Source organism: Neodiprion fabricii, chromosome 6, assembly GCF_021155785.1.
Source record: "Neodiprion fabricii isolate iyNeoFabr1 chromosome 6, iyNeoFabr1.1, whole genome shotgun sequence".
NCBI lineage: Eukaryota > Metazoa > Arthropoda > Insecta > Hymenoptera > Diprionidae > Neodiprion > Neodiprion fabricii.
The window spans coordinates 23254649-23276611 of NC_060244.1; the positions used below are offsets into that span (position 1 = coordinate 23254649).

At 42.8% G+C, this 21963-nt stretch overlaps 2 protein-coding genes across 16 annotated transcripts in view; one reads left to right on the top strand and one right to left on the bottom strand.

Annotated features, from left to right (window-relative positions):
- LOC124185055 overlaps positions 1 to 21963 on the top strand; it is a 225195-nt gene that overhangs the window by 184523 nt on the left and 18709 nt on the right. For 7 of the 11 annotated variants that reach the window (XM_046575388.1, XM_046575393.1, XM_046575399.1 and 4 more), the window contains one exon: positions 7311 to 7634. The exons of 2 other annotated variants lie outside the window; for them this stretch is intronic. The gene's annotated coding sequence lies outside the window, so the exon portion shown is untranslated. Of the gene's footprint in view, positions 1 to 7310; positions 7635 to 21747; positions 21915 to 21963 lie in introns of all 11 variants that reach the window. 2 more of the 11 variants (XM_046575390.1, XM_046575391.1) reach the window with 2 other exon arrangements.
- Positions 1 to 21963, bottom strand: part of LOC124185057 (hemicentin-2-like) — a 304368-nt gene that overhangs the window by 46063 nt on the left and 236342 nt on the right. For all 5 annotated transcript variants that reach the window (XM_046575403.1, XM_046575406.1, XM_046575405.1 and 2 more), the window contains one exon: positions 11579 to 11736. In XM_046575403.1, coding sequence (XP_046431359.1) covers positions 11579 to 11736 — 158 coding nt within the window. The remainder of the gene's footprint in view (positions 1 to 11578; positions 11737 to 21963) is intronic.

Genomic DNA, 21963 nt, shown 5'->3' on the forward strand with positions numbered 1-21963 from the left:
GTGAGAGACTCCAGCGGCTTCGGGTTAAACTTGAAACCGGGAGTGTCTGTACGGGACCAAACAAATCCATCAGAGTGAGATGCGAGTTTTCGCTTTTTTAGGACGCAGGAAGGGAATGGATGGCACGTAAGGAGCCGAGCAAACCGGGTGAGAGGATAGAGCGTGATCCAAGGGCGGAAAACGAACTAACAGAGAAGTTGGTTCAACGATCCTTGAAGTCCGGGAGAAACGAAGGAGACGAGAGGCAAGAAAGCTCGGAAAAAGAAAGAAAGAGAGAGCGAGAGAGAGAGAAAGAGAGAGAGAGAAGCCGGGTCGAGTCTGGGCATGTGAGTGAGACGGTCAATATCATCACACAGCTATAGCCTCGTTTCCGTTCTTGACATGGTGCGCACGGTCCTTTTCTGCTCGTACAGATCTGGGGAAGCTTCTCCGGCTATACGAGTCAATTTTTTATTATTTTTCTCCATGTTTCTTTGGCCCATGAAGCTTACTGCTCTTCTCAGACGACCTTCCCCACCTATGGCACACCAGATTCTTTCGCTCATGAAGGAGACAAGACGAAGAACACGGTTTGCCGAAATATTGACCGATCGCAGAGTGTGATAGTTTGCCTTCTCTGATGGCAAAAAATTTGTAAATTCAAAGCGCGCAACTTGAAAGTATCATCTTATGCGGCCCACCCGATGATGCTTATAGGTTTCATTAAAGGACAAAGTTTATTTCGGTTCAATTGAGAATTGGACATCTAGAGCTTGGCGATAAATGCAATTGTTGACGTACTGACAACGATATAGTGCTCGACCGAAGGCAAAGAGTTGGACGAAAAAATCATCAGGCATAGAATCGCGTTCCATCTTCACGGTTTCATTTTCGTTTATTCATAACGATAACGAGGAGGTGGATATCCATTCCGGTGGTGGTGGTTTGGGGTGCACTTCGTGTTAGATAAGCCCCGCGCAGTTTGCAGCAAATGCTTTCTCGCGAGACAATGGAAACCGTGAGGATTTTTTGCCTGTTCCTTATCAGAGTTGAGGGATGAAGCAGTTGCTACGGTTGCTCGAGTCGCTCGGCTGAACTACGAGCATCTATAAATCAAGGAAGATAATATTTCAGTGATGATCAAAAGGCTCGACCGATCCATGAATGCATCGGACGTCTTCCACCCGATGCTAATTGCCCCGGGTCCTAGCGGGGCTTTGCAAATGGAAAGCGAGGCGCAGTGGATGTTTGGAAGAGAGGTAAATTCCCGGTTCGTTTGCAGAGGTGATAGTAAACTGTGTTTTTAGTGATTACTTTGATTCAGCGTGTCGTCGGTGTGCTCCGGTTACACAACGCGGCCGTAATTATACGCCAGTGTTGGCTGAGGAGGAGGCAGGTGTGCAGGGCGACGGACGTCACTAATTATACCATCTCTATTAAATAATTAACCGAGAAACACGCAGACAGCGAACGGACGGGAATCCCTCGAGATGTTTCGGTACCCTTGGCAATCCGACGAAACGGTAACAAGCTCCCACCTTTGCCTCGGCGCCGCTTGCATACATGACGAACTCGACTACTTGGCGAAGGTGTAGACGGTGTGTATAACACGAGTGGGTACATTTTCTACATTACCTACCCGGACGTACCGTGGTACCGTGATATTTGAATTCATAACGGGGTCCCGATTGCGTGTTCGGGGCAAGTAAGACATCGTGGATATTTCCGTTATATCTCAGCACAGGCTTTCGGAAAGGGGTCGTAAGAGTCCAGATTGGTTCGTTGTCAGCGTGATTATGCAGGTCGTTGTGTCTTCTGCTATAGGGCAAAAATTTCACCCTCGCACCTTCGAGTGAGTCTACCTAATTCAAGGGCATCTTTACGTCTCGCTATACCAACCTAGGATAAGTTTTTTCGGGAAAAGGTAATAAAAGTACCGAACCGCCGACATTATTTCAATAACCAAATCGATTCTTTCGTGCCACCAACCCCCGCCGACAGGAAACAACATCCCTTGGCAACGGTCCAGCCGTTAAAGAAATGCCGAAATCCAGTTTCACCAATAATCGGATGTGTTCGTGCAGCATCGCTGGCACAATGCAGTTATCCACTCGAATGAATTTATTCCCTCCTAGAAAAATTGGCTCTGATTTATCGACGAGCGTAAGACACTGACGAGCTTAAAGGTAACCTCCTGTTTTTCACGTGGTACAGTGCAGAGACTTTTTTGCCTGAAAGTAAATTATCCGGTAAGAATTATTTGCAATTTACGTGTAGAAATAATAATTGCTAGTAAACGAATCAAGCGATCCAGACGATTGTCACATCGGACACAAATTTTACTTATAATCAGGGTAAGGGTAGTCGCACGGGGGTGCCAGATTTACATATTGTATACAAGTTATGTAGTATGTGTCTGCCTTGACGCGTCTGAATCATAAGAACGGTGGAACTATTTCGAATACATATTAATTCTGGATTCGAGTCACGATCACCACCGAACTTGGAAACAAGTTCTCCAATTTCGAAGCATTGATGTGATTTAACCTAATGGAGCTACCGTCTGCTGGTTTACAACGGTATTCCAATTATATTCCGACCCTACAATGTTTCGCTGAAATTTTGTCGTGATTATGCCGAGTAAATTAAAGAAAACCGTATAAAGGTAATTGCAAAACCTAAACAATACGCCCGACACGATTTCGGCTTCTTTCCGGGTCACCAAGGCCTCTAAATCGCAAAATCCAAAGTCTCGGTCGATTCCTGTGAACTTTTTTTTCTTTCCCGTAATCGCGAGTCGTTCCGCACCTCGTAGAGGTAGAGCGAGTAGGTATGAAATAAAGGAAACGGGTGTGCTTGATTTTTCATTGAATGAATGCGAAGATTGGCAATAAAACTTTTCAATTGAGATGGAAGGTTGAAATGAATTTGCTTTACGGGTTTGCTATTCAGATTGTCACCGACAGAAACAACTTCTGCAGGTGAATATTCTACCTCGGGCTGATGGAAAAATCTTTGTTGAAACTTGTTTGATTGTCAACCATTTTCACGGAATAGATAATAATACTCCATACATGTAATGTGTATAAACATTTCGCAACGTGACGAACGGTTTTACAGAAATAACCGACTATTTTGTCAATTAATTACACAATAGAGACGCCGAAGGAAGCGGCAACATACTTCTTAACAATTTATGTACACGTGCCTTATACCTGGGCAATTGAAATATGGGCACAACATAAGGCGTGCGAATTTAATATGAAAAATTAGAAGTCATGATCTTTGTTGGAAAGGATGTAATATAAATTCAACTTGCGGACCAAAGTTGCACCGGAGCTGCAGTAAAGGGAGCAAAGAAAATACTTCTGCCCGTAATGATATTCCAGGTGAATGTACCTGCAAATTGTTTTACGCCAGGATCACAGGGGAGCCCGGAAAAAAGAGTTTAATTCGTAATGGGGGTTTCAGCAGCAATATAGGTGTACAGGAAAAATATGCGAGCGGCGTATAATCAATTATGCACCCCTGGTAAAAGTGCAGAATTGAACCGGAGAGAGACAGGGAAAGACTAATTAATAGTCGAGCTACAACCGTGAGGCCTTATTCGACCTGCAGGCTTTCTCAACTCATCAGCGGTTATCTCATCTGATTTGGTTAACTTACCGGGATCCGTCCGAAACGTCTGATTGGCACTAATTAAATTTTATTGCGGACGGATTTGCATGAATTTTCAACGGCGCGGCGGTAGGAAATGCCCTCGCATCACACGGCTCGGCTCACCTGCACGCGGCTCACCCGGTGATTTTCACATTTCAAACAATTCCAACGAACCGCAAATCTGTCAACGATACTGACACTGCAGGCCTGCACCCTCAACGCCGATCGCTATCGCCGAATTAGCGAGGCAATTAAGTAATTGCCACGGTATTCCGCTTTCCGCACCCCCGTTATTAACGTTAACCAGATTATCTCGGAGGTAAAGCCAACTTTCAACCGATAAGACTATTGGCGAATTTTCCTTCGGGTCTGAAACGAATTCGACGCGAATGTGCAGCGTGCCGTGCTCGGTGGTTGAAATTTACGGAATCGTGGATCGTAGATAAGCGAGGGGCCGTTGTTAGGCTGTCATTCTTGAAACACTTTAGACTCATGTGCTCGCGTCTCTGCTCACCCACCCTTATCGTATACATAAAACAGGCAACGAGCCCTCTAGACGGGGCGAAGAAGGCTTCGCAGCTTTGTTCTAATTGCTCGCGCTACTGAGAGAGCCTTGGAAGCAAATATTTCACGCTGGGACAGAGCTGCTCAAGTTCATAGCAAACAGTCTTGTTCTGTATTCTGTCTTAAAACCAAATAGCTTCAGTGCCATGTAATTTAGAGGGCTAGATCTGGGGCTGAGTTTTCGAGTATCAGGAACGAGGAGACGCCGCTCCTCTTCGCACCTCCGCCAGACATCCTTCGTAGAATCGCGAATTGATTACAGTTTCCCTTTTTTACCAAGGTATAACGTGGTATAATAAGGAGGTCGATTGAATCGCGACGTTACGACGCCAACATTCGAAATGGAGAGGTCACGAAACACACGCTCGCGACGTCAGGCAAATCGTTTTAAGGAGTAAACATATTACTATAAAAACATGGACCATATCCCTCGTTCCTACATCGCGGTGAATTGAACGACATGTTTGAAATCCGCGTTCATGTATCTTGTTTAAATTCTTGTTGAACTGGCACTGCGCAAAGTTCGCAGGGACACACTTAAAACACGAAGGACACGAGCTATACGAACAATAAAAGTGCCTCTTGTACCTCATCGTCGCAATTTTCTTGTGTCCAAAAATGAGCAAAAAAAAAAATCTAAATATATCCCGCAAAGAAATGAAAAGTTATATAAAAGTTCCCAGTTTTGATCAATAATCGACACGATATACGTCAGTAGTGTTATTATCGTTGTTTCATTGTTGTTTCATATCCGGGTCCGTTTAATGCTGTTCTAAAACGGCTTTGCTATATGCAGAAAATAAAGCAAAGAAAAGTTGTCAATTGTATCAGGTAGTATGTAATTGAATTTGAGCATGATTTGAAGATATTTCTGCGTTATGTTTAGAACGGTTCAAGTCAGTATAAATATTCATCTCTAATGTAATTAAGCGCGTAACAAACTTCAGTAATTACATATAAGGATACCGTATCTATTTCTGTGCGTACAGTGTTAATTGGGACTCAAATAACTTGTTCAGTTATATCAAGTACATATTAGCAAAACCCATTTTTGTGATATTTTTTATAAATTCGCAAGGGCGGATATTTGGTGGACGTATCATCCGTAAAGAAAATATTTTATCATTATCTTGCAGTTTGACGATTCTTCGTTAAATTTTGGTAAGTTTCACGCTCGGTTTCACGCCCCTCGAATTACGTACGCTTGTGACATAAATCAGGGCACATAACAAAGAAAGAATTAGCATATATACAATATCGCGAAATAGGCCGAGTGGAATAAGGAGGGAAAAGAAAAAAACCGTTCGACGAGATAAATACAATATTTATGCAATTTCAGAAACGACCGGCAAGGGATTCGAAAGTCCACCGCAAAACGCTTTATATATTCCCTTCACGTTTGCAGAATTGTTTATGGGTTGTCCCGTGCTTTTACAAATCAAGACTTGCGGGGCGGGGGAAGTTTCAAGGCGTATTGATCTGCGGACGCACGCGCGAATTAGTGACCTTTCCCCCCCGAATTTCCTTTTTCTACATCTGCCTTCGCCGCTGCGCCGTCGCCATTCTTACACACATACCCATAATACCATGTGTCGAAGCCAGGCACGAACGCGCAATCATCGTCCCCACGTTTATGTGAGAAATTCATTTGCGATTACTGCGCGCGTATGTGTATGCAGGTGCTACGTATACCTAATATCGCAGTGCCAATATGTACGACGTATAACGCTTACGAGAACGTTTCGTCGGAGTTCCGGGAAATAATATCCAAACGAGTTGTTGTTTGATCAATCCTCCATGCCCAATACCATGGGCCATGGGCATGTACGAACTTCTATTTCAACCCTTGATGCCGTCCCTCGTGACCTGGTTGTTTTGCAAAGTTATTCGGGTCGGCAAGTTTTTAAGCAATACGACATGCCTGGGTATAAATGTGATGGTGTGAGAAGGCCGCTAGTTTTGAACCGTCGAATGAATGCGGGCGTGGAAATGTTTTTGGGTAAAGTAAAAATTGATGAGAATATGAGACGAGTGAATAATAAAGAGATTATAAGGATTAGATTGGGGGGAGGGGGGGAGGGGTGGGGGGTTTAGAGAAGATCCTTGGATGGTGGTGGACGGTGGGGGAGCGATTAAAAGGGACTAAAAATTGGGGACATTAAAGCTAAGCCCACAATCAGCCATCTTAGTATCCCGGCTCGGGTGTAACAGGGGGCAGAGGTATTTTGAGAGCGATTCGGGCGCGATTTCGGTGGTGATTTCGGGGCAGTCGGGGGGCGTACGGGGCTCTTCGGGGCTTGTTTAAATTAGCCTCGGTCTTTACCAACTCGCGTGAAGAGGACATAACTCTGTTCCCAAGGAACACCTGCGGCCATTAACCACTTCGGCCACTTTTTATGATCCAACCGAACAGCTCAGGGGGAGAGGCGATGGATGGATTATCTTTGCCGACTTGCACCTTCGAGGAAACGGATTCCGAGAGACGATAAACGAGTATTTATCTTTGTTAGTGGCGCCACGTTGAGCGTGGGCGAGAATGGCAGAACAGCTTGTTTCAGTCAGTCAAACATTTCTCACGTAGTTCAGCACGTCGCACCTTCGCATATAGTGCCTGGGGGAAGAGGAAGGGTGGCCATTCAAACCTGCGGTGATGAAAATGCCTGAGACATGAAAATAATTCAGTATATGTTGTTCGTTGTTGAAGAGACGGGGAAGAGGGGGGCCAAAATGTCTTCAACTCCGCAACCACGAACGTTGAAAATCAGCGAGTGATCAACCAGCGGGAACAATCATTCAACTTGACCAGAAGTTGTGGCATCGTCTGCGATGACCAACGGAGTATTTTTATTTCGGCTTACATCTGGTACCTATCTGGTAATCAAGACAAGATTCTTTCACATACGGAATCGCACTTCTCTCTGCGTCACGTAGGAGCATGTATTTTTTATGTGTACGTGGTCGGGTGTGCGTGACAGGGAACAATTTCACTTCCGAAATAACCTCAATCAGCATTCACAAAGTGACCGCCTGCCGCTGGTTGGCTATGCTATTACTTGCTCCTCTACATTGATATGCCCATTTTCTGAAGGACGAGGTCTTTGTTCCAGCTCAGGAGTTCCGTTCCGTTCTGGATCCTCGTCCTAAAACCCCGGCTCGGCACGAGGGCGGAACCTGGACGAGCAGTGTAGGGAGGACAGGGAACAGCGGAGCATGACGTATGGGCGGAAGCAAAAAATGGCTAATATCCCGTCCGTCACGACTGTCCGGCGAGCCCTGGTAGACCTTTCTGTCTTCAACCAACTCGAAACACGACGAAACGGAAACGTTTCCTCATTTCGCGACTCGGCGCACAAAAGCTAGCCTCGGCTAACGACGCATCTTATAAGTGCCGCAGAGGATCTCTGTCTTCTTTATGGACGAACAACAGACACGTAAGTGAATATTTGCTCTCAGCAAGACCTCCGTTTCGGTTCATCCTCGTGTATCTCGTCTATAGTTAGAGTTACTTATTTCTAATAGAAATCTGTCTAGTTTTTGACGGATAAACAGTATTTAAAATTATCTTCTCCAAGGGATTGATATTTATTTTATCGAGCACCAACGGCAATTCGTTTCGCTAGAATAATTTCAGCAGTGTTTAAAATGACAAATCTCTGCTGGCTGGTGATAATTGAACGATGCTGCAAGGAGTAGGTATTTGGCGGATGTAATCTTGGAGGCTCGGTGCCAAGTCGCAGGTACGCCGGCACCGTGACAAATGAACATACCTTTAAATTTCGTCTCCCTCGTTTATGTTTGACCTTCTTCGAGCCTGGTTAAATGTCCGTCACAGGGTGTTCCTTGTCTTCTGTATCCCTATATCCATGTCAAGGGTTGGCCCGATAAATCCGGGGTTTAATTAAACTAAGTTTAACCGTGAGCGTGGAACCCCGGCGTACACATGGGTCATGGTAGTTATATTATATCCTTAAGCTGGCGTTAAATCAATTATCGAACTTGTACACGTGACTGCAGTGCGATGGTCGAGCTGACCGAGCCAACGAGCCGACGAGCTTTTCGGGAAAATCATAAAATCCCAGCCAATTGCATTACGGGAATCAATCCGACTGCTATATACATATCCATATATATATATGTATGTATATATATATATGTATATAGCAGGATGTATATATGTATGTATATAAAACAATATGGCCGCTGTTGGCCGGACCAATTTTACCATTATCCTTCTGTTACGAGATAATAGAATAATATTACAGGGCGGATGGGCAGGTATACGTTTTCCAAAGTGGATATCGCATCCGTTTCCCCGCACGTAACGCAATGATCAATAATAAACGATTGCGCGGATTTGTCGGGGAATAAAATTGATGGGAAGGCGAGTTGAACCCGAAGACGCGGGGTGGATCGTTTGGATGAAGAATCACGCGACGAAAACGTGTGAGGATATATTTCGCGCGGGAAATCTACGGTGTGGAAACTGCAAGAATTCCCGGGTTAGCACCAGCGCAACTCTAAAGTTTCCAATAATTTTGTCATGCGGATAGTCAGTAAATTATCTCTGCGGTCCAACCTCGTTCTCGAAATGTTTCCCATTTATAGACGGTCTCTGCGTAAGCACTGCGCTGCTGCAGCTTTCGCTGCCGTCGTAAACAATCTCGTTTAATACCTATTTACGAGTATTAATGGCACGCGGCTGTAGAGCGGTGTAGCAGTAATACGCCAGTCCTACTAAAATCTCTGCGAAATAGGCGGTGCTTTTTAATAAATCGCGTGCGTGTACCTATCTACTGGGACCACCTGCTCATCGTTGGATAATTGGCCCTCCGAAGGGCAAGGAGAATTCCTAATGCGAAGCATACAACTACCTAATTGTTCTAAACTTAAAGAAAGGCGAGCAGTTTGCGGATATATGTCACGTCAGCCAACACTTTTCGCTAATTTCACTTGGATTGGAAGCAAAGTTTGATTTTGTAAAATTATTGTGTTTTCCTTTAATCATCTTTTCAACAAACACGATCGGATAATTCGTATTTTTGTTCAAATATTATTCACGAAAGCAGTGTTCTACCGTGCGATTCGATATTTTCGATAGTTAGTTCGTTAGCGAATTTGTTAAGAAAACAGGAGAAGTGGATAAAATGAAAAAAATTGTGAAATCAAACATTAAAAAGTGTAACTTGACTGGAATTTTATTAAAAGAATCTCTTTTCAACATGGATTAGAATTGAAAACGTACCTAGATTCAAATAGAGAAAAGTTCGGTAGGTATAATCTTTAAAAGTATATCAATATAAGCATCCGTATTTGTCATGCCCCAGAATCATATTGGTTATCCTGTTGCGACGAATCAGATCTTATTTTTTTTCGAAGGATTCCCTGAAAATCATTTGCAATGAATTTTAATTAACGTTCATACATATCCTTTTCAGTAAATCATACAATGTTTATTAATTATAACTTATAACGATTTCACATTTTTGTGACTAGCCACGAGCCTGATTGTGGGAAAAAATAACCTATTTTTATCAATTTGTAGCTAATTCGGAAAATAGTAGAAATATGCCTATGCATTTGACACTAAAGAAAATGGCACAATAATTCAGTCACTTTAACATAAATAAATTTCGTGGGTTCTCGCATCGTCATATGTTCATGTAATGTTTTTTAATTTATATTCCAACGTTTCTGAAGCTGCAATGTTATCTGGTGCGGAGAAGCGGTACTGCTCGCCATTCGTAATCTGCAGACTTGTAATGTGATTGAGCGTGTGTTGGGGAACGTCTAGGGTCTACCTATCGAGCGAAGCGTTGATTGAGATTGTGCAAACACAGTATTCAAATCAAGTAATAAGGTGATTGTCAATTACACGTAAACGGCTCATAAATGATTCGAATCGATTATGCACACCCCCAGATGTAGTGGCTCTGAGTAAATTGCTCTTCGCCTGTTATCGTATCTCATACGATCCAGTCGGACGTTGGTTCAACGAAAGGGTATAAGCGTGGCGTTGTGCAGCCACTGTAAAATCGTACCATCAATTTCCGGATCCTCCGTAAAATTCCCAAAGCGTATTCGATACCAACGGAAATTCCGGAAAAGAAATTATACAAGAAATATCGGAAATGCTTTTTGAATCGAAAATTCTCTAAATAGTCTAATACCGAGTCCTGGCGTTGTTCGTACTACCGGCTCGTTTACAGCCTTCTCTACCTTTCAGCCAATATCCTTTGAATACGCTGTACCGGATACCGTGCATGAATACAGTTCACCTGGTTTGATGTTGTCGACAAGCTCTCTCGCCTTTGGTCAAGTCTCTTTGATTGCCTCGTTTGATAACCATACTATTCCACGCAAAATCCCCGTCGACTATCCGAGGGTACGTTTGACTACGAGACTAATTTCATTTTTGAGTAACAATTTAATTACGCCTCAAACTCGCTAAGATTTCTGCAAAATGAATTGCTGCCGTTTTGCGGAGTGTCAAAAAAAGAAAGTAGTAATCGGTTTGACGACTGATTTAATTCCGCCGCGGAATTAGCCAGCTGCGAGCTATTCCAAAATCCTCGAGATATTTAGCTTCACTTTTGATCGTACGTTAAATTTCCTCTCTCGTTTGTTGTTTGGTTCAACGGCTCGCACCTACATGCCGAAAAAATTAATTCGATTCAATTGAGTAATTGCGCAGCTGGTTGCTCGCAATATATTTATACCACCGGGGAGTTGATGATCGCACGCAAGTGGCTAAATTCAAATGAACATATAATCTCCCCCAACAAACTACGCTGGAGTCTTAACCACATGCCCCTGTTCCTGTTGGCCCGTTAGCCGGCCTTGGCCCAGCGCATTAAGTTGCCAGCTCCCGTATCAACGTTTGCATTAGGCGCGGCCATACACGTGTGTATTTAATTACTTTTTCCGTTTACTCAGGGGTAAATAAATTAACGCAGCGCTTACGTGCGTTCGTTAATTCGCCCCCTGCAACGCGAAAAAGATGATTAAATTAAGTAGACGAGGTAAAACCAGCGCTAGAAGTGGAGAGCCGAATAAGGCGTTTGCGGTAACGCGTATCGGCCTATGTGAAATCGAAAGCGAATGCGAAAGCGAAAAGCCCGTGGTGCACGGACGCAATTGAAGCCGGGACCTTTCAGGGAGGCTCAATTTCGAATCGCGTGTCCCTAATTGGCCCCGCTGATGCGGCAACAAAGTAAAGGCAACTCGCGCGTTGCCCTCAGTTTGTCAAATTACCGAGAGCGCACTCAGCGCGATGCCTTCGTACGCTCGCGCTCATCTTGGCGCAATTAGCGGAGCGATCGCGCCCGCTGAGTGGCTCGAGGCTGATAATGTACAGAGTTATAACCGTGGCACTTACCGTACGGTCGCCGGGGTGTTTGACGCGACACCTCAGGATCGCCGTCTGCCCGACTATCGCCGTCACGTTCCTAGGCGAAATGTCGTCAAAGTAGGGCTTGTCTGAGATTCTAGTCGGCTTGCTGCTTCCGGCCACGACACTCGCCAGGCTTGAACCGGCTGAAAGAAGAAACGTAACGGTCGATAGGTTATACATATATATGTGTATATGTATGTATAATATATAATACACGAATCGGAGTATAACGATAGGCGATGGGATAGGAGGACGGGGACTGTGAAGAGATTTCAGATGAAAAGATTGCGATCCGATGAGTGAGCTCGACATTTTTTACGCCCGGTTTATCGCAAAGTGGTCAATTTCCGATTCTATCGGACTCCCCTTACGTGCCCCCGTCCTTCGTATACGACGACAATTGATATTTGAGGAGGCATGTGGATCGACGATACATGTGTGTGTATATACGTATGTACACACATCCTCTCCCTTCATTGGGCTGATAAAATCACGTTAGGTTCAGGCTCAGAGTGCTTTCGAGCGAAACGGGATTAAAAAAAAATGCGATAAAATGAAGTAAAGCGAAGCTTCACAGGCAGACAGAGAAAGGGAGGGGTAGATAGAGAGAGAGAGAGAGATAAAGTCCAGGTAAAGGCTTCGGAGGAGCGTTTATTTTTTGTTTCTTATTCAAACCTTGACTTTAAACAACGTGTCAAGTTCCGACGACGACATCTCGAGAGCATTTAAGAGTCTCGTTTCGTTGAACCTGCAGTTGGAGCAGGATCACGATGGAGATTAAAAACAAGTGGAAGGGTTGTTTTACTTGAGCACCAAGTGCGGCCTGCGCGCCCCCTCGCCTCGCCTCTCTTCTCCTTTCCTCGCAACGCTGTAAAATCATTTCGCAAAATAAACGACGGTTATATTTTTTTACCACTTCACCTCCGCTGAGTTGAATTAAATTAAGATTAGAAAAGCCCTCTGTAGGATTTTATACGAGAACATTCCGTCCCGTGCCTTCGTTCTTCGCCCCTGCGATGCAGATGTAGCCACTGGCTCCCACAATTAGTACATAAACCGGTTTTTTGCTTAAAAAGTGGAATTAAATATATATCATATCGCTCTCCGGAGCGCAGGGTAAAAACGTTTCGCTTCTGTGTTGAAAACGTTTCTCTGCAGGACTGCTCCTTTTTCTCGGATAATTATTCCTTTTACGATACCACTTGTACAATTACAATCGTAACGCATGTACAATTTTGGGGCTTGTGCGCGCTTTCTCGTATCCGTACGTAACAGGTCACTTCGTTGTCTGTCGGATCTTCTCAAACGTCATAAATAACGTGGTTCACTTGAGCCGTCGGAAGTTGCAGCTTAATTAAGGGCTTATTACAATTACCTGCCGCTCTGAGAAGCTTCGCCTGATCACGAAGTTTAACCCAAGTATACCCTTACAACTTGGCTTTGCCGCACCTACCGCTAAAATACACCGACGCGACGATATTCAGATTATGAGGAAATATGAACCACTCCTCACGCTGCGAATCAAATGGCAAGGAAGGCTGTTCTAGCCGTACTCGTTTCGTTTATCCAATTTGTTTTCTTCTTCTTTCTTTTTTTTTTTTTTCTTGTATTTTTCCTGCTTATCTATGTTTCCTTAGCAAAAGAAGAGGCGCCAGGTTTTCTCTCGTCGCTGTATACAAGGTGAAGGAAGAAGGGATGACAGAGAGCATCCGGTAGAATGAGTCTAGTACCCCGTGAACGAGATACGAATTATAGACGTTTTCCATCGATTATTCTACCTCGGTAGCTGCAAACGACATTTGATCCATTTTCAGCGATATCTATCGGTTTGCAAACAGAAATGACGCCGGCGGATCGACCGGCAGTCGAATCGGGTTGAGCCCTTGGTTTGCCTGTCGGGACGTGTTCGATTAAACGGAATACCAAATTTGACACCGGCTCGAAAATTTTTACAAATTATCGTGTTCGCGTTTACTATGTCACTGCACTCCTTTTTCCTCTTTTATTTGGTTCAATTTACAACGCGAATGGAGTAAATTCCGTTATTTCGTTTCTGGCCATAGATTGCTGGCTCAAATACTCTTCGTCGTTTTAAAACAAATTTCCTCTTCCGTATGACTCGTGTCAGTTGAATCGTAAAATTTTTGTCCGCGTTAATTGGTGGACGGGAAATTATTTACATCCAAGTTCAAATAAAAGCCAATCCAGGGTAACGTCTCATTTCAGGGTCGCATAAGCTACATTGAAATTAGTCGATAGCAAATTGAGATTTTCTTTAACTCGAAGGCACTTGGGAACAATAAGTTTTGTTCGCAAGTAAATTAATATCTTCTTATTCGACCGTCCGGAAGATTAATTCGGCAGTTTTCACGCGGTTCGGTTCTAGACACGGTATAATTCGAGCGTGTATATTACAGTCCCGGGAGGTTTTAGGGTGTCTGAAAGTTCTCGACTTCTTGTGTTGATGATGAACAAAGTTCCCGAATGTCTCCAGAGATGGAGCGGGTTGATTGTATTTGAATGTCACATGTTTATCAGCCCCTTGCGAGGGAATCGGAGGGGGCGTAAGCTCGAAGAACAAGATAAGGCACGTGTCACGTCACCCTTTAGCAGTTGAAAGTTTTCCGCCTGAAGACTCAACGATACCGCGCGGCTGTTGCGGGGATGTTAATTTTTTATCGGAATTGCGGGTGAAAATCCGTCCGCACCTTTCCTGCACTCCCGCGTTATTTTCCCACCGAAGTTCTAGTCCGAAACTAGAGCGACCTTTGTGCGAATATACTCGCACTATATGCAGATGCCGGGTATATAAATTTCCGGACGCGACGTCCATCCCTCGGCGCTGGACTGGATTCGATGGTAGTCGAATGGCCACTGTAGTCCATCAGGACTGGCTGCGATCTCATTAAGGATTTAATTACGTTTGCCTTTCACCTTGCGCCGATGCCGCACGCCCAGAAAGTCGAGAGAGGCACTAGGACGAGGGCGCAGAAGTGATTGAAGTCGAAGAATTAGTTTGAATTTCGAATTATTTCAATCACTCCGAGGTTTCATTCGCCCCGAATGGGGATATTCGCCCCCCCCCGGCAATCCGGCTGATACGAAAGGATTTGAGAAGGGAAACAAAGCGGGCAGAATTGTCCGTCAGCGGAGGTAATTGAGCCTTGTCGGATCGCCAATTATCGGCGCCGGTTTTTCAACCCTTTGTATGTCGCGGGTATACGGTTACTTCCGGCAAATTCGACACTCGGTGCCGGGCTCTTTTGTAACTGTAGCTCGAAGTTGTTGGACACTCTTTTTAGAACCGTACGCTACATTTTTATTTTATTCTCGCACCTTTCATCTTTTAACGAAAAATACTGTGTACTGTTTCCACGCGATGCAATTATGTTACACCGCTGCTGCTGTAGCCCCTTGCAATTCGCGAAATGAAAAAAGTGTGACGTAGTGACGTGCAGCTTCACGGAACTCTTCGCAATATTACATGTTATAAAAATTTCACGCGTATTCCAACGTTTTTTTTTTTTTTTTTTTTTTTTTTTGGAGAAAAAAGATTCCCTTCACATTGTGATTGATTTTGTTTTTCGTTTCGGTGCAGTACGATCTCACCGCGATTAGGCATACTCGAATTCTTACAACAAGATAGAAAAAATAAGACTTCTATTCAAGACGTTACATGAGGTGATGCGATGATTCTTTTCGTAAATATTTTTAATACGGAGAATGAATATATCAGATCCAAATTCATACAATACGGCAGAAGCTCTTCCGTTCAATTTGTTTTTCTAATCAGTTTATCCATTATTGTTACCTGAAAAAATTTTATGCAAAAGATAATTCTTTCTTTTTCCGAACCATCCTACCAAACCTCAATCGGCATAGAATCTTTTCCCCAAAACCCACGTCAATGACGTTTCAACATTCGACGGTTGTTGACGGTGAAACTCCTTGGTCTGAACAGATATTTCAGACTCCGAAATTGAATGAATTAAAAATAATTATATCAACGCAAGGCGGTGTGCGGAGAAATTTTTTAGCTCATTTCGAGATAAAATCACACGGCGTGATACGTTTATCGTATAATCTATGGAGCGTGTGTTAATCGACAATGAAGTGCATATAATTTAAATGTTCTTCCCATTTCTTTTCTGGTACAGAAGATTTCGGTTGAGAATTTTTTTAACCGCGTATCATGATTTTTCGTCTTCGGTTCAGCTGGGCTAGAAATGTATACGGATTCTCTATATGGCGTTGAAAATCTCCAATTACTTTCCGCGCGAGTATAGCTGAAGCGGGCAATAATTGCGGTCAGCCAAACGGGTAAAATATTCGATTTCAACAAACTATCTGACCGGATGGTCCGGACGGTATGAATGTAATACTTTTTGACTGCGTGCATTTATGTGGTTTTGGGCATTGAATTTATCCGGTGATGCGTTGCACTACCGACGAGCCGGACTGTGCAGCCTTCGGCAAAAGTTTGTCGTATATGCGGACGAAACACGGACAGGCACCATACAGATGGCTATGCATATATCGACCGTGTATACATACACGCATGAGAAGCGGGCACCGGCGCTGTTTAACTATGAATTGAAAATTGAAATTCGCGGAAAGAAATAAGAGATACAAATCCGGAACCCGGGAGTTTTACTCCCCAACGATGTAATTCTGCGCGAACGGCCCCGCACGACGGACAGTGGCCGGCATTATGGTCCAATTGAAAAAGTCGAGTTGTAGAATTTATCGACCTCGGATATTGCCGTTTTATTGTTGAACGGGGGAAATCTTTCCTTCGAATCATTTGAGTCGGAGGCAATTTGTATCCTCTCTTCTTAGCTCCGAGTGAGTGCGGCTTTGCTTTATGATACTCTCTCGCCGGTGAACCAAAGAGAGTTAAATCGGCTCGAAGAACGCGTAGAGATACTCTTCTCCAATCACGACCTAGGATTTTATCGATCAAATTGATCTTTAAGACCCGATGGTACCTGGTAGATTCTACGATACAATGAACCGACAACGCAGTATGCATTTCGTAAGTTCTCCAATTTTTCAACTGTCAGAAGTGTTCGGTGACAGTTTTCGGGTGAAATAACGTAACTTGGAAAAGCGCGCGGACTCGTTAATGAGGTGGAAAATGCAAATACAGCAATCGAGATAGCTGTGACACAAATTTTTGGTGAAATTCAACATTATATAATGTATAATATTTTGATCGAGTACTCTCGCAGATTCGAAGGTAGCAACTGCATTGTCGTAAACTTAACTCGATACTTTAGCGGAATATATAGGTACGTCATGACGGCGGTAACATTTACGGTCTAATGCGATTACTTGCCGCTATTACTGCTGCTGCTGCTGCTGCTGCTGCTGTTGTGTATAAAAATAGAATTGCTAATTTACAATCAGTAAAATGGCAGGCGGCTACATTTATGGCAAAATTTTACTGTCACAGAATGGTAATATTGATACTTATTCTTAATTTCTGACTATAATATGGTTTATGTCAGAGTGAAAATATTTTTTTGTTCAGAGCAAGTACGTTTTTTTTTTGAGGCTTTTTTTTACTCTCGTTTTCTCTTTCTCTTTTTCTTGTTCCAATGAAACTAAATAAAGATGTAGCTACATCAGCAGGTAAATTATATCTCACCCGCTTAACTATGTATACGTGGACACATCTGACACGGTAAAGTCTGAATACTCCGAGCTTCCAGCGACGGAATATGGAGCTTTCGTTAACCAATTAAAATATTCATCAGTCAGAGCCACCGGAAAATTGATTTTAGAATTTCAACCTTCTTTGCACGCGCGAGAACGCTTTAATGAAATGTTATTTTAATTAATCCTTTGACGGGGTAAAGTCCTCAATAATCTTCTCAACCAAGGCGATTTCACTACCCTTTGGCAAGTGTCAGATAATAAAGTTATTCCTCATTATAACCTACTCCCCTATGGAGAAATCTTACTTTGCATACGTATAGTCTGGAAATTGAAATTGAAGGAACGTTTAAACAATTACTTATTCGCGTAGTAAAAAATAAAAACTCCGTGTAACGTAAATGGACTAAAATTGCCCGCTATTTTGTGAGGCGCTGATGAAATTATAAAAGAAATTGTGTTCACTAATTAGTGTTGTTGCTGTGACACATGCTAATTGTCTGCACGTAAGTTACCGCAGCCATATTCACTCTGGACTCTGTCCATGAGCTGATGCTTATGAATAAATTATGTCTGCATTTGCCACATGCTACTTAAAATTTAATTATTAGTATAGCTCTGACGCATTTTTCACATATTTGTTGACAGTCGTAGAGAGAGCACTAATACTGTCAGCGAATGACAGTTTAACATTTGTGACAAAAGTGGGACAAGGTTCGTGTAAATCAGATTAATTTATAGTGTCAAATGTGATGTAAGTATTTTTTATTTTATAGAGGATACTAATGTACGAATTAGAATTAGGTACTCAGCGTACAATTAAGGCCCTCCTAAAGAATCCAGCCATAAGTTGCAGGGCTGATTTCGTTGCAAGTGGGGCGCCTTTTTTTACGGTTCCTTGTTTCACTCTCGGAGATTCCCACGGTATTTTTCACCCCAAAAAAGAGGCTTATGGAAATGCACGAGTTTGCCCGGCCTCCCACCGCGTCTCTTCACATCTCTTCACCTGCCACTTTATAGCCGATCTTTTGCTCCGCCTTTTCTAATACAGCGAAAAAAAATTACTTCCTCCGTATATCTGCCTCCCTTTACTTCTTTCCACCAAAAATCAAGTTGTTACAAGTTGCAACATCGCCGATGCTATTTTTGGTGGATGTGAAACGCCGTCAAGAGGCGATACGCTAACACGCAGTATAAGAAAATTTAGAAAACCTATCGCGCATTATTCGTCCGTGATGATTTACTTCCTACAACCAAAGCTGTCGAATAATCATTTCACACTTTCACACTCTCTTCGATGTTTCCATAATTAAAGTGCCTAACGTTTATTCGTTGAACGTCTGTCACTCGCATGGGTTTTCATATAATACAACACGTGTACATAATTTAGGGAGTCAGAAGCAATTGTGAAATGTTAATATATGTCCATTATACACCGACATTCACGGTTTATGAAATTCAATCAAATTACAGTATTCCGTTGAATGTAGAATAATTCACCAGCTGAAAATCGACTCGAAATCTTAATAACGGTTGGTATCTAGTTGTATGCTCGTTCGTTGGTTCACGGAGTGTTTAGTACAGTAGATTTTATGATTATGCGGTGGAATACGAATAGTGCTATGAGAAAGTTATGAAAGTCAAAGGAGTTTGTTCGTAGGTCAACATTTAACCACGCGAGCCAATCTACGGTAGATAAAAATCGTGCAAATACAATATAGAGCCTTATTAGGATCTAGATTGTCTTTCTTTCTAGATCCTAATAAGGCTCTATATTGTCTTTTATTTAATCAGAATTATCAGACCGTCTATACGTAATTAAGATAAATTTTATTTTCACACTTCTGTGATTGTGAAACTCATTGCGAGTATATAAATCATTGAAAACATTGTCCGCATCTTATCACACCATATATAATTACGACATAAAAAATAACGTGTGCCACAGACACTTGGCGCCACGCCATCCTGGCGCGTTTTTTTCGTCAACGTATAGCCTAAGTGATATATGAAGTCTCTCTGCATATACGGTTTTGAAAAGCTGAGCTATAGTCGTAACACACATTGAGCCATGGAATTTGGGAATGATTTGCGTTTTCAACGAGAACGTACAGCCTCACATGATTGGTGGATAAAAAGAGATTGAATATCCACCAGGAATCATCAGCACGTCCTCTACTGTGAAGGCTATACATGAAATGTACAACAAAACTGGTAAACCGGAGTATCAATTTACATTCCGTGATTCAGATTGGTTAAAACGCTACGAAACACGACGACGATTCGCGTTCGAAAGAAAACCTGTCAGTATAACTCATGTTAAACATGATTTTAGGGATTTTCCGCATGAACTACAGTTTGATCCAAGAGATCCGAGTTAGACTTCCTTTGATGGTGATTTATTAAGCCAAAAACTTGAAAAATACTAAATGCTTGAATGTACATGTCTTCCAATATTTTCACCAGACATATATATTATATTTAGCAAATTGATACTGCTGATCGATGCCAAAGAGTGTCTCAGCGGCGTGCGATTCGACTTGAGAGGTCTATTCTCAAGGGAGTTGGTCCTGATTTTGGCTTCACCTACTGGAAAGAAATATTGCATCGCTCTGTTGGATTATTTGTAGCTCTCTCCGTGGGCTTAACAACCACGATGGAGTCACTTAGACACGTATACGCCATGTTGCGTGTATAGTTGATAGGTACGTGAGTAAAGGCAAAAAAGTGAGAAGTGATGCTTGACCTGTGTAAAGAATAGCAAATCTCTTTTACGGCGAAGGTCGAGGGTGGAAAAGCGAAGATATATGTTGATCATCAGTGGAAAGTTATCCAGGAAAGAGCCAAAGGTTGAGAATGAAAACCGATGGACCGTTGCTCGGATGTTCTCTGCATTCTTATCCCACCTATCTAGGTGTGACAAAATTATGTCGCGCGATAAGTTTGACGGGCACAAAGTGGAGAGCTCTATGCAGCTGTACCTTGAATACGCCCGTGGGTCGGGAGGGTCTTCCTCGCTACCTGCTTCTGTATTAATTCAATTAATTCCGGAGAGAGCAAATGAAGAGGGAGCGTAACGGATGCGAAACGGATCTCTCAAGATGTTCACGGTTATCTTAGGGGAAAAGTTATACACGCTTCTGGTCTTTCGCATAGCGCTTATTCATGTGCCTGAGAGTAGAGGAACCTGCGCAGATCGCTTTTGATTTGTTGCGAAAAAATAACAAGAATAGAACAGCAGAGAATATACGGATTTCCATAGAAAGATGTAGTAGAAATTACGTAGAAAGGTGTAGTGGACTAGTCCAGCGATTCAAGATCAATTGAATGAGCCTCCCAGTCAAGCCCCTCAAAATTGCGAAAGTTGACAACCATCGGAAAAGGCTGAGGAACCTGAATCCGATACGCAATAAAGATGCGTTCGTGGCCAGATAGGAAAGGAACGCCGTATTGATCGCTGTTCACCAAATTGTCTGCATCGTGAGTACGACGAATATCTCGTCATTAGGTTTGTCAGCTGTCGGTATGGTGAGTATGACCATAAGGTACGGCGTATAAGTTATTGGATTAAAAAAAAATTAGAAAGGTGGTGAGCGTGAAAAGAGTTGGCCCACAAATCACCATTAAAATCACTCGTAATAAGTATATTCTAATAAAATGCCTAGAAGCAAAGGAAAACATCCTCAAATTTACAAAGGTAGCCAACCCTGGAAGGCCGTAAACTAGAGAAAACAGTTTATACGCATATTCAGGCTTGCCGCAGGCAATAACTTAAGCTTGAATACTAGAATGTACGTAAGACGGCTACGCCACCATCACCCTTACCCAGTCGGTTACGACGGTAAAGATCATAGTCAAGAAAAGCAACAACATTGGCCGATACGTGTAAGGAGAAGGAGAGCTTTCGGAACAGTCTTTCGATTTTAGTTTCAAGGAAATGCCGAGGTTTCGTTGACGATAAAAGTATAATATTTTCTTTCAGTAAATCATGACCAGTTTAATTTTAACAAGTTTGCAATAGGTGGGCTGGAATATTTTCAGTACCTCGACATTAACCTGTATTCCGTGAAATCTCTCCGTTGTTATTTCGAGGACTATAAGTCAATCGGACGTTTTACTGGCGCAATTTGTATAATATTACTCGGGAGAATAGCCAGGGTGGGAGAAAATGTTCATTGTATTCGTACTCGCAAATTGGGATCACAGTGAACGAAATTTAGGTGTCCGTTAAACGAAGGAAATCGAGTAGAATAACAACTTTGAACCGAGCGACAATTCAGCGTGAAATTTCCACACAGTGGGCGCAGGAGATCGTACCGTGAATAAGGCGTCGAGACATGAATTCAGCGACAGGTTGGATCAAAGCACGTTTTCGATGGTGAGGTACGTATTATATTCGTTCAGGCATTACGCATATTCAGAGTCCATTACGCGTGACCTTGAAATCGCTGAACTTAAGCTTACCTTCAAAGTTTAATTAGTTACATCTGTTCCAGGCGCAATACAGCCAAAGCATAAGAATTCTTTCATCTTTAACGCGGACGAACATTTGACGTTGTTTGAAACTGTGTGCTACTCTAGAAAAGCTCACTGCTACTTCCTTCTGCATTGCCAAATCAGAAGTCAATTTATATTCTTCAGATGCCCGGCTCACTTTCGGGCGGTGAGTTTAGAAATGTATCAACGTTTAGCACAACTTTCTAAGTGGCAAT